This window comes from Cygnus atratus, chromosome 2, assembly GCF_013377495.2.
Source record: "Cygnus atratus isolate AKBS03 ecotype Queensland, Australia chromosome 2, CAtr_DNAZoo_HiC_assembly, whole genome shotgun sequence".
Lineage (NCBI taxonomy): Eukaryota > Metazoa > Chordata > Aves > Anseriformes > Anatidae > Cygnus > Cygnus atratus.
Genome location: NC_066363.1, coordinates 48,469,076 through 48,482,215, shown reverse-complemented (window position 1 = coordinate 48,482,215; position 13,140 = coordinate 48,469,076). Strand labels below are relative to the sequence as shown.

The 13,140-nt window shown below is 42.1% G+C and overlaps 1 protein-coding gene across 1 annotated transcript in view; it reads left to right on the top strand.

Annotated features, from left to right (window-relative positions):
* Positions 1 to 13,140, top strand: part of NFATC1 (nuclear factor of activated T cells 1) — a 120,148-nt gene that overhangs the window by 76,991 nt on the left and 30,017 nt on the right. The window contains 1 exon segment of the mRNA XM_050708932.1: positions 8,357 to 9,043. Within this exon segment, the coding sequence (XP_050564889.1) occupies positions 8,357 to 9,043 (687 nt within the window).

Here is a 13,140-nt window from a genome sequence, read left to right as displayed (position 1 = left end):
CAGAAGTCCCTCCTGGTGAGCCCTTTGCCGTAGCACACTGCGGCAGGCTTGTACTGCTGCCTGCCAGCTCATGCTGCCAAGCCTGGGAGAAAAGGAGAGCCCAGAGGAGGTGGGCATACATGTTCTGCCTAAATATTCATAGCAAACAAAGTTAATTTGGTGAGCTAGTTAACCAGTTAGTCCCTCTGCCTCTACCACTGCAGATCTGTTACTGTGACTGTGATCCAGGGATAGGACTTGAGCAGTAAGGGTGTCCTCCTGCCAGCCCATCCCTGCAGTGCTTCCCACATGATTGTTGGTGACCAGAGCTGTGGGAATATCCGGCTGCCCCCACATTGCCTCCTTAAGGGACCTCTGCCCACAGCCTCCACCCTCCCATTCTCCTCCCCTCATCGGGAGAGCAGGAGCAACATCAGCACTGGTAGTGTAATGTCATGCCATATTGTCAAGCTGAAAAGACCTTACCCCAGTGAATTTTAACAGACCTGACAGAAATGACTATAAAACTCCTTGGCCAGGTAGGGTGCGTCCAGCTTAAGACAGTGCATGAAGCTAGGTATTGTGCTGGGGGAACAGCAGTAGAGCAGTCCAGGTGAGCATAACACGGGAGAACTGGAGCACCCACCTGCAGGAATACCTCAGGTGAAAGCCACTGGTATTGGTCGTCACTCCTTATTAAGCCAAATAATCTTCCTCCTGCATCAGGGAGGAATATTTGTCATAAGGAGATAAGAAATCTTTAGAAGAGAAATCCCATTTTACACCTAAAAGATTAATCCAGTTCAGGCAGGCACCTGGTTTAAACTCTGGGGTTTCAAGCAGCATCCCAGCATCTCCAGCCATACTGTCTTGACGGTAGCAGGTTCACACAGGCAAGGAGACCGAAGAGATTTGAAAACAGCAGTGCTTTGTCTTTAAAAAAGAGGTAGCAAGTAAAGTTGTAACTTGTTTCACAGGTCTTGCATTTTCCTTAGAGGAGAAAAAATAATTTGACTTGATCTATCCTTTTCAACATTGTAGAGTTTAATAAGGTCTTATGATAGAAAAGGAGTTGTTCCTTTTAAGAATTTTTCCCTTTTCTCTTGAAAGAAATCTAATGCATATTTTGTCTTTTGTACTAACACACAAACCAAATGCTCTCCACCCACCCTCCTCTCCTCCCCACTGTGGTTTAACAGCGTATACACCAAGCTACCATATATAATCTTCTGTCTCATAAATAGGCATTGAGCAAACTAAGAGATCAGCAGCTGTTGAGAAGCATTTAGTAATTGGGTTACCAGGAAAGCACTTTCTAATCGGATAATGGCACTGTCCAAGATTACCGGCTGAGATGTATGCACAAGGCTCCCATCTACCCAGATACTGTTCTTGTACAAAAGTGTACATATGCATCTGATCCTGTAAAAATATATACATCTAAAACCAAAGAGGACAGGCAGGCATGTGTTAGAGGTAGCCTTCCCAACGAGCACTGGTAAAGCTCGTCAGCTTGTGAGGCAGTGCTTACTCTTTCCCTACGGCTGTCCAGCGGTTCTGGGAACAGCACTGTGTGATGGGGACGCACGGCAGGACCCCTGCCCTGCAGTGACATTACCTCACATTTTGCCTGTGGCAGCAGCAGCACGCCTCTGTGCTCCTGCTCCATGGCCTCACTCGTGAGCACATCTGCTCCCACCACCGGTCAGCCCACCTGCCCTGCAGCAACGTCAGGGCTGGAGCCTGCCCCCAGTGGGCCTTACTGGGTGCACCGTGCTAATGCTGAACTGCTGCATCCTCATGACCCACCTTGGCATAGAGAAAGGTAGAAGCAGGTGGGACAGTGGGTACTGTCAGGCTGCAGAGGAGCTCAGTGTTTCCTGTGCACAGGCAGCTTTTACAAGTGCCTCCTAGCTTGCTGAGAGGAGCACCTTTCTGTCAAATAGCATAGAAGATTAAACAAACAACACATACTAAAAAAAAATAAATAAATAAATCCTTCTTTCTCTTATTTCCCGCAACACTTCTTTAGGGGACTTTCTAAACTTCTTTCTTGTGCTAGATAGAAGAATGTACACTTGAAAAAATAGATATATTTTAATGGGAACGTTTTGAAAATCGTTCATTTGGCCTCATAGAAAACACTGTCTTGGTTAGGCAAGGTAAGACAAGACACCCATCTCATGTATTCCCAACAGGGATAACAGAAACATGGCTTGGTCAATGCTCTTCTGGAGAGGCAGGAGGTGCTCCAGCACTAGCAAAGAGATTGAAATGCTAAGATTACCCAGGTGGACTTCTATTGCCCCACAGGCACACACAGGGGACGAGTCTACCACAATGGGATGAATATGGCAGTTCTCTGTCTCAGTGAGATACTGCAGTGATAACTAGGAAAAAGTCCGTGGGATACTCTGTTCATATACTATCAGAAGAGGGTGAATGAGTTCAGTCACTTAGGTAGATAAAAGTTTCAATTGCACACGTGTGCTGCATACAGCTTCTTGATAGTGTTGGGCTCCCTTTGTTTCTGAGTCACTGTGCTCTTTTTTTATTTACTGAACAGCAAAGGTCTTGATAGTAGCTTGACCTTTAAAAAACATTTTGGTTGAATTGGTGCCCAGGGAAAAGCATCCAGTTCATGAACAGTATCTGTAACGACTGTCTCAGATCCCTGGGGTTGAGTGCCCATCACTGAGATTGCCAGTGCTGCACATACATTGGCAGGGCATTACAGAAAGCCTCGCCTGCCCACAGCTGCTCTGATGTTACAGAACAGCAGGATTATATTTTCTGAGGGCAGCCAGCCCATTGCCTCTCCCCAACACCAGACCACTCCAGAATCATAATGTGGGGTGAGGTCCTCGCTCCACTCAGCCTGCTAGATCCAGCCAGTGCTGCCACAACGGCCAGGATATTGTCCTTGCATGAATCCAGAGTGGTTAAGTTGCACGGGAAGATGTGTCTACCTTCCTAACCATGTCTCTGATCAGCCAGCAGCAGGGGAGCAGTAGCAGTTGGGATGACCTGGGCAACACCTTCTGAAGGAACGTCTGTTTCATGGTGAAGAGGGTGTGCTGCCTGGCTCAAAACTGACTTAGAGGGGAGGTTTTTAGAGGCGCAAATGGTATTTCAGACCTCAGCTCAGTAATGGAGATTTGGGCCACCTAATTTCTTGACACTCTTTGAAAGTCTCATCCCAAATTTTTACCACTTATGTTTATTCAAGATTTTGAAGAAATATGTGTGCACGCAATGAAAAAAAGTAGTGTTTTGATTTTCATATGCTAACCAAAATCTATATGTTGGTGCCGGAGAGCTACATAGTAGTCTGCAGCGTGAAAGGTGACTGTTTTGTATGATAGGTTCAATCAAACGAAGGGCAAGATAAATATATTATAGTGCCATAAATGTCTGCATCAATAATACTACATGGAAATGGGAGTTTGTTAGTTTAACGTTAATCAGGATAAACATCTGTTTAATTTACATGGTTATATTTTGTCAGTTCACATATTTTAATAGCACCTCAAAAAAAAAAATTCAAAAACACGTCTGGATTGCCAAAGTATAAAAGCAAACAGACTTGTTACAATTATCAAAAATATATATAATTTATATTTAAGCGCTTTCTGACTCCCTTTACTGGATGTCGATGATTTATTATTTTTCTTCAAGGCTTGATATATTAACATTTTACCTTCTAGAAAAGCCTTTCATTTAAATGTGGGCTTGCAGAACTGGCTGAAATATTTCTCCCACATTCAGACCTACACAGAGGGCCATTGTCTTCAGTCCAGTTGCCTCAGTATGATGTCATAAACCTGGTCTCTCTGAGTAAGAATTGGAGGTAGCTTTGATTTATAGCTGGGGCTGCTGCCAACACACAGTTCTCAGAAGTTTGTATTAAATTAGATGACATAATGACACAAGTCCATAGTCTAAGAAGGCATCGTCAAACCATTTTAAACTAATTAGCACATATTAAGTTGCTTATCAGACTAATTTAGAACTTTGAGTTCTGTCATATTTTAATATTCAAAATTGAGGACAGTTTAAAATCATCTGTTGTCTGACCTTATGCATTATGAAGTAACAAGCATTTAAAACTTAACTGTACTAACCAAACTTATACTTTTTCCTTTATAGCAAGGGGCTGATCCTTCAGCAGAATAGGGTCTCTTAAATAAATGACATTACTTTTGAGCATGAGTTTATGTAGAAACTGTGCATTGTCTTATCTATTTACAATTTTACAAATTCTGACATCATTGCTGAAATTGATTATTGGCAAATAGTGTATGGCAAATTTAGTCACATTTTTTTCATTCTAGGCAGCTGAAAGTCTGCAGAACTGGGTGTTATCTCAGCAGCACAGGCTTACTTTAACACAGAATGCTCATTGCCATTTGATATGGCTCTACTGAATTTAAGAAATAGTCAAGTTTCTGTTAAAAGTACTTGCAGATTTGGAACAGCTGTAGGCCAGTCCAGGCCTGCTGTGTGACTACGAGTGTTTCTTTGAGCTGGAAGGCTTTTAGCACGTTATTTAAAACGATGGCTAATTTGAAATATTTGAGCTAGAAGTTAGTCAGGCTAATATGTTCTCTATTAAATTCTAATACTGAGAAAATTAATGGCATGCTTTATATCACATCGCATCTCCATGTGTGAAATACTCACTTCTGCAGGTGAGTGACAGTGGAAATGCATATGCTTTATGTCAGTCAGCTAACTGTGCCTCTACAAGGATGTATTTGAGAATGCAGACATTTTTTCTAACTTAGGTTTGTAAAGATTTGCAGTCAGTCAAATATGAGTCAGTAGAAAAGTAGCAATGCTAATCCAGTGCTGGTTGGTGATTGTCCCTAACTGCTCTGAAGGAACCCACCAATTTCTCCCTAAGAAGAAGATAACATGATAGTGCAGGTGGACTTGTAAGGTTTGTGTCCTCAGCTGCTCTAAGTCAGTTACAACTGTTCACCCCAGCTAAGGTTCTCAGCCACCAAAAAGGGAATGAGGCAGGGAATAGTGGCATGTTTGTCCTCTGCAAGGCAAGTAATATAGTTATTCATGTAAAATACGAAAGTTGAAGTCTGGTCAGAAATAGCAGTGTTAGCATCTTACATTTCTGCTGACATACTAAGCTTCAAAGGTTTGATTCCAGATCATCACCCAAAGGTCAGTGCAGCAGGAGGGCAGGAGGTGCTCCAGGCAGGCAGCAGCAGTTCCCCTGCGGCCTGTGGAGAGGCCCCTGGTGGAGCAGGCTGTCCCCCTGCAGCCCATGGGTCCCACATGGAGCAGATCTCCACGCTGCAGCCCATGGGTGGAGGAGCCCCCGGTGGAGCAGGTGGATGTGGCCTGGAGGAGGCTGTGGCCCATGGAGAGCCCCCGCAGGAGCAGGCCCCGGGCCAGAGCTGCAGCCCGTGGAGAGGAGCCCACACAGGAGCAGGGGGTCTGGGGGGAGCTGCCGCCCGTGGGGGACCCGTGCTGGAGCAGTTTGCTCCTGGGGGATGGACCCCGTGGTACGGAGCCATGTGGGAGCAGTTCTTGGAGAGCTGCTGCCTGTGGGCAGCCCCTGCGGGATCAGTTCGGGAAGGACGGCATCCCCTGGGAGGGACCCCACGTGGAGCAGGGGCAGGGAGTGACTGTGAGGGAGTGGTGGGGATGAAGCATTAGGGACTGACCGCAGCCCCCATTCCTTGTTCCCCTGTGCCTTCTGGAGGAGGAGGTGGAAGAGGGCGGATGGGGGGAGGTGGTTTTAGTTTGTGTTTACTTTCTCACTGCTCTAGCTTGCTAGTAATAGGTAATTACATTAATCTCCCTATGCTGAGTCTGTTTTGCCCATGATGATAATTGCTGAGTGATCTCCCTGTCCTTATCTCAACCCTTGAACCCTTTTCATCATATTTTCTCCCCCTTCTTTCGAGAAGGGAGGGTGAGATACTGGCTGTGTTGGAGCTCAGCTGCCCAGCTGAGTAAAACCAACACACAAATCCAGGATATTCCTGCTGCGCACTGCTCCGTTGTTCAGTGCAGAGCAGGACTTACTGGTCATGGTCTATTAGTTGCTGCAGGTGTTATTTCAGAACAATGAGATTAAAAAAACTTAATTTACAGATTGATGATGTTCATGGCCACTAATCTGACCCCATGGCAATGTCTTTATAAAGAAAAAAAAAAAAGTGAAGTGACAAAAAAGTGTCTGGTAAGCCAAGTAGCAAAGATGTGCCATAGAAGAGCTACAACAAAAAATCAGCCTGAGATCAGGAATCATAAAGCTTCCTCCCTCCAGCCCTCTGTGCCACCACGGCTGTAATCCTTCCATAGGTTATAACAAGTCAGACAACTCCAGGGTTTATTGCAGCTGAATTGACAGTGGTTGAGCTTGGAATTATTTAGCACAGGTGTTCTATAACAGTGATATATTGGGAAAATTCAGTGTTCAACAACCATCATATTTCCAGCTGTGCTGTGGTTAGTGCTAGTACAGTGAACTTAATATAAAACATGTGAGAATATTTGCTAGCTCAGGAACTTGTTAAAGGTATTTTCTTACAATATCTAAGCGGCTATGTTTATCTAGGTGTGTTTCTTTGGTCTTGCATTTTCATAAAGGTGTGATATTGGTTTTATAAAGCTGTTGCTGAACCTGGAATCTGCTTCTCTGCAACCAAGTGCATTAGTAGCCATGCTAACCAGTGTGCAGCACTCTAGCAGGTGAAAATAAGATTATGAGGAATCCAATGACAGTCTGTTATCCTTTGCACATTCATCCTGAGCAGCACCTGTGCCTCTGTTACATATATAGACATATTTTTGCTAGGGGTGCTAGAAATCTTGAAACAAGTGTTGCAAGCATCTATATGTAAAAGAACATAAAGAGAGCAAAGTTAACAAGAGGCTAGGGGGCTGTAAAACAAGGGTAGCGAAGTACATTCACCAGCAGCAAAATTTGTTAGTTTTAAAAGAAGTTTTATATGTACATATGCACACACATGCATTTCTAGGGGTTCAAAGGACTCATACATGAACATAGTAATAAATGGCTGGAAAATGTGTAAGGGTATTTGTAAAACACATGCAAATAAAAACACAGAGACCCTTATGTGATGAGCATGTGCTCCAAGCTGAGTTGTGTAAGATGCTTCACTAATTTGTGCCACAACAGGTTGGTTATAATGATATTCTAACAGATATACTGTGGTCTCACCATAAATTTCCTACAATGCCTTCAAGCTGTGGCTGTTCTGTGGATCTCATTTTGAGAAAGAACATAAATGCCACCAAGCATCCGAACTCAATTGTATAATTGTTGTATGGATTACAATTGGATCTGGCTAGAAGAAATGCATCTACATACTGGCTTGGCGTATTAATAATTTTCCTGATAGAGAAAGTGGGTATCTTTTACCAGTGAAATGCATGTGTCTGTGGGGGAACCAGGAAAGGCACTCTCTCTGATTTGAGAGAGAAAGCTGATAGGAAAAGGGCGCTTTGATTTGAGTAAGGATCTTTTCTCTGATTTGAGAATGCTGCTCTATATTTTTCAAGACTGGGTTGATGCTCATAGACAGTCATTTTGTCCATCAGCTGGTAGTATTTAGAGACATGGTTTGACATCTTAATATTAGGACCTCTTTTGGGAAAACAGGTGGAACAAGCAGAGGTGTAGAATAGTAATCAATATTTCTTGGTAGTAAGAGAGTGAGTTAACACCATTTAGGAGCTGGCATTGCAGCTTGGATCCAACTTAGAATCATGGAGAGTTGGATGTGACTTCTTGAATATTTTACACCTATTGGTTGGTTAATAAGATTAAACACAATCATGTAAAAACTAAATAAACCAAATCCTACTCTTTCAAAAATATCCTCATAATTGAAAACTTCTTGTACATAGTAGTTTGTCATTTATCTTTGCAATTTTGCTTTCACTGAACTCTGAAAGCCCCATCTCTACCTTATTATGCTCCAGTTTACCAAATGTGCAGACATTTATCAAATGGGCCATCAGTAGCTGTAGAAATGCAGTAGTATATCCAAGTTAAAATTCTTGCTTTGATTACTACAAATCCATGGAGCCCTTGGGTCCAAAGCTTCCACTGAAGCTTAGCTATTTGCAAATAGATTTTTATAGCACATTAGTGCTGGAGGAGAGTCCAAAGAAAATAGTCCTGTTCAATATTAGAACCAGCTGTGACTTTCTTGTGCTGATGACTCATTCATTTTTTTTATAGGGTGGGAGAACTAGGCAAAAGACACACAGAGTCTTATTCAAGACATTGTTTGTTTTGCAAAGGGTATCCTAGCCACAAGCCAACTTGATCATACCAATATGCAGCTCATGTTTATTTAAAACTTTTTTCTTTTAACAGTTCCAATTATAAAAACAGAACCCACAGATGACTATGAGCCTGCTCAAACCTGTGGACCAATGAACCAAGGCTTAAGCCCTCTCTCTAAACCATACTACAGCCAGCAGATCATGATGCCCCCGGATCCTGGTTCATGCCTTGTGGCTGGCTTCGCCTCCTGTCAGCAGAGAAATGCAGTGATGTCACCCTCTCCCAACGCAAGCCCCAAGCTGCACGACCTTTCATCCTCTCCTTATAAGTGCATCCCCAACCCAGGCCACGGTCACCTCGGACTTCAGCAGCCCGCTGGAGGTGTCCCCACCATACAGGAAGTGCCAAGGTCTATAGTTGTGCACCCAAGCTCCCCCGAGCAATCATCTCACATCATGCTGCAGCCGCAGGTGAGTCAACATCTGAGCAGTAGCTGTCCCCTTGGTTATCAACAAACACTCTATCCCAACAGTCCCTCTTCTCCAGTTCCATCTGTTACCCAAGAGCCAACCTATTTGCAGTCCTGCAGTCCAACTCACTCATCCATAATGGGTCAACAGCAGCAGCAACTGCCGAAGGTTCACAGAAATGAGTCTCCAACAACCCAACCACTGTCATTGCCAGAGTTGCATGAGGAAAGTAATCATAATTTGGCCCCTATTCCTGTAACGATCAAGCGAGAACCTGAGGAATTGGACCAGATGTACCTGGATGATGGTAAGTCTTCGACAGCGCAGAGGTTTGCGTTCAACCATGTTTCTGTATCAGTGAGTTCCTTTAACCCCCTCCTCCTTTTGAAACCTGGTGGAAAAAGTTTAATTAACAGCCTGGTGGAGTGATGGAGAGTTTTGCTTGGTTTCTTTCTGTATGGAAAAAGGTTATTTAATTTCACTTGCAATAATGAAACCATATTATCTAAACCGTAAGTGTTGTTCATTACTGTAGAGCTAGCTGCATGACCAATAGCTATATTGCAATAATATTAACCGTATGGTCTTGGCTTATGCCCATGCCAGTGACCTGTGGAACTGCAGTGAAAACATATTTAACATTGTCCCATCCATAATGCAGTGAAACTTCTGATACACAAATCTGCTCACTGGAACTAAATGATAAACTGCTCTCCTTCAGTTGAGAAAGTTCAAATTAAAAATGGAGGCACATCTTTCAGTGTAACTTTTCAGTCTGGTGGTATCCGACATTAAGACTACTTTTTCTTCTGTTCTTATTGTGCTCTTGCTGCTGATTTTTTTTTCTTTTTCTTTGTAAGATTTTCTATGCATATATATTCTACACGCACCACTGAAATGTTAAAATGCTGTGATGAACTTGTCAGATGCCAGCTGCCAAAGATTTATTAGCTGAACATAATAAAAGGGGTACTCTGGAATTTGATTATGTGACCTCACTGAGCTGTGATTTAGCACTTGCTGCTAAGTGTCCCAGTAGTATTCTGAACCCTCACCTTAATGCAGTACGTGAGTTCCCTTCCAATTGCCGTATAACTATATAGTATACCATGCTATTTAAAAAAAAAAAAGCCTTTGAAATGGCTGCATTGAAACTAATTGGTGCCAAGGAACATCTGAATGTGATTGTCTTTTAGGGAGAATTTAAAGACAGTTCATGGCACTGTTTTTTTTTTTTTAAAAAAGAATTTTTAGTCATTCTATTTTAAAGAGCATGATACTCACTGAATTAGGAGTACAAATGAATGTTTTGGAGCTTGAGCTGCAGCCTTTTGCTTTTCAACTCTGGGAAAATTATTTTTCTCAACAGAAGTTATTATTCATTGCATGATAGAAAGGTCAAAAGGAACTTTCCTAATTAGGAGTTCAGTTCACTAAAGTTATGCACAACACATCTTTTGTGACAAGGTTTCCCTCATATAATGTGCATTTTTACCACATGTGTGTTTTGAGGAACAAGATTTTCAACAAACCAAACAAGAAATGTACACAAACCAAAATAAAGAAACATGCCCAAATTTTGGTTTTGAAAGAAACCAGAAGTTGTGTGTGGCTGGAAGAAATTACAGTTAGAATCTAAACCTAGTCTATGGCTGTCTTTCTAGAAAAGCACAAAAAATGGTCGATCAGAGTGGCCTTATCTCTCCAAAATCCATCAACCATTTCTCTCACAGCACTACCAAAGCTACCTTTGTTTGGTCTCTGCTGGAGAGATGGGACTGCAGATCAGAGGTGGAGGATGAAGCTCCTCAACTATGTCTACTTCAGGTTTCTCCTGAATTTGCTGCAGTATAGTTTGGGACACGGGTTTTAATTTTTTCAGCATTGCTCATTCTCTCTGACAAAGCGGAAATGCTTTAGTCCTTAACCATTTTTCTTCCATTCCTTCTTCTGGACGCATGTGCACACCAGTCCTCCGATGGATAATCAAAAGTAATTGTAGAAGCCACTGTGTACATCTGCACTGATACTTAGAGTTGACTTTGAAGATCTTTCCAGCTAGCCAAATCGAGATATATTTCCCTTTGGCACTGAGCAGGCTATCAGACTCCTTTTGTGGCTGACCACAAGAACTATAGACCAAGAAAAAATTCATAGACATAACAGTCATGGTAACAATATGTAATAGGAAAAAAAAAATGTAATTCCAAAAAATTAAACAATGGCAGTTTTCTCTAAGGGTAATCAGAAATGGTCACGAGAGGAAGTCCTTCTTCTGTGTCTAAACTGATATTTAGGTTTGTTTCCGACTGATGCAGCCCAATCCACATGGGCTGTCATTACCTATCTATGCCCTATCTCACTGCCTACAGAAAAGGCCATCTACCCTGTGCCTTGCATTGACAAAATGAAGACCTTGTAGAAGTCAAGAAAAGACTACTGCCATCTTTTTATTTTTCTCTGTATTTGGGCAGAGAGAGGAAGTGTGCAACAGGGGAGCTGAAGGTAGTAACCACAGCTCATGAGATATGTAATGGCCAAGACCCTCTGTTCAAACCATGCACATCCCTGTCATACCTCAGAGACACAGAACAGAAGCACAAAACTGCAGGTCAGAGTGGAAGCCAGTTTACATCCCATGCTATAGGCATTCATAGAGGCAACCTTAAAATACCAGCGCAGACAATAGTTTCACAAAATTTCATCTGATGGAACTGTAGGCTCTCCATAGAAGGGGTGGCCTCAATCCATCTTGTGCTTAGCCACATGCTCTTGATGCTTCCTTTGAGTAATATCAATTGATTATGACGTGGCAACGCAGGCTAATGGAAAATTAACCTGCCAAAAATAGCAAAACCTACATAGATTTCCCCTGGGTCAGCTCATGGAACCACATCCCGTGGGTCCAATAGGTGGATCCAGCCCACAGAAGGGGAAGCAAGCCTTTTGTTGTGGGTCAGGTAGTGCAGTGGGGGCCACGCTGGGTGGCAAGCAATCCACCCATAGACCAGAGTAAGCATGACTTGAAGCCACACCTGATACCATCTTATCCTCCCCAGCAACTATCTAATCAACTCATCCTGTCTCAGTAAAAATCCTCATCTCATGTTTACCTGTTACTTATGGGGAGCTAAGATGTCAAATGGGAGCTGGCACAGTCTCAAAGGGCAGTTTGACGACAACAGTGACTGCCTAGAAAACAGCATAATGGATCCTGGTGTCCCGGTAGATGCCATTCACTGAGATACATACTCCACGTATGCAGTGTCATTGTGCCTGGAGCAGTCTCATTCAGACCTCTGGTAAATAGAATAAGGCGGAGCCTAGAGGGAGAATGCTTTTTACAGAGTAGTTCTGAATAGGAACAACTTATTTTTCATGTGCTTGATTTATTTATTTTTTGGAATAGGAGTTTTAAGCAATCACCAGTGTTTCTTGTTAATGTTGTATCCATCTTTAAACGTTTTCCTTGTTGGGAAAGTGGAACATATACGATTTGGAACTATATTCTGAAAATCAGAATTAAAATCATACTGGTGAACAAAGACAGTTATTCTTTTTTTAATAGATTGCTGCTCCACTTCTTTATAATTTGTTGTTTTGCTGATTCAGTTCAGATCCATTCATACAGCATAATTTAAATTTTTTTTAAAAATTGTACCAATGAACAATATGAAAGCCAGAGAGAGGTCAGATGTACTTAACTGCTTTCCTTCCCTACTACTCTAAATACATCAGCTCTTTCCGCCATCCCTAAAGTAGTTCAAAAGTAATGCATTATTTTAATGACATGAAAATTTAAATTCTCAAAGCATCATTCCATAAAAAAGAGTATCTTCACAGGGTCTTGTAACTGTTTAATACTGCCAGTTTTACCTGAAGGTACATTTGAAAAGTGTGAAGTATGGACCTCTAACATACTTATGGGACTACTGGAAAAATAAAATACCTAACTAGTTACGCCAGATGATATTTGGTAAAGTTTTGGTTGATTGTTTTCCATTTTGGGGAGATATGATTTATGTATCTAATATACATGTAGCAATCTTGGACCAAGTATAAACAGAATTTTTTTGGTTTCAGTTTATGGGACCAAAGCAATATTCATTCCTTTTGGTCTGGAATATCTCCAAATATAGTCCATCTATACTACAGAGTATAGATGGAAAAAAATAGTCAGTGAGTATATATAAATATATATCCTGTACATGACATTTCTCTGCTTCTGTAATGGTGGGCAGCTGAACTGATATAAAGGGAGCACCCGAAGAGATTTCCATTTTGGCAAATAAGTTTTGGTCTTGGCAATCTTGTTTTAAGTCAAAATCTGCAGTAGCCACCTGGGTTACTCATTAAATGTCCTGTCCATTTCAGTATGTGCATATATGATTCAAAATGTATAAC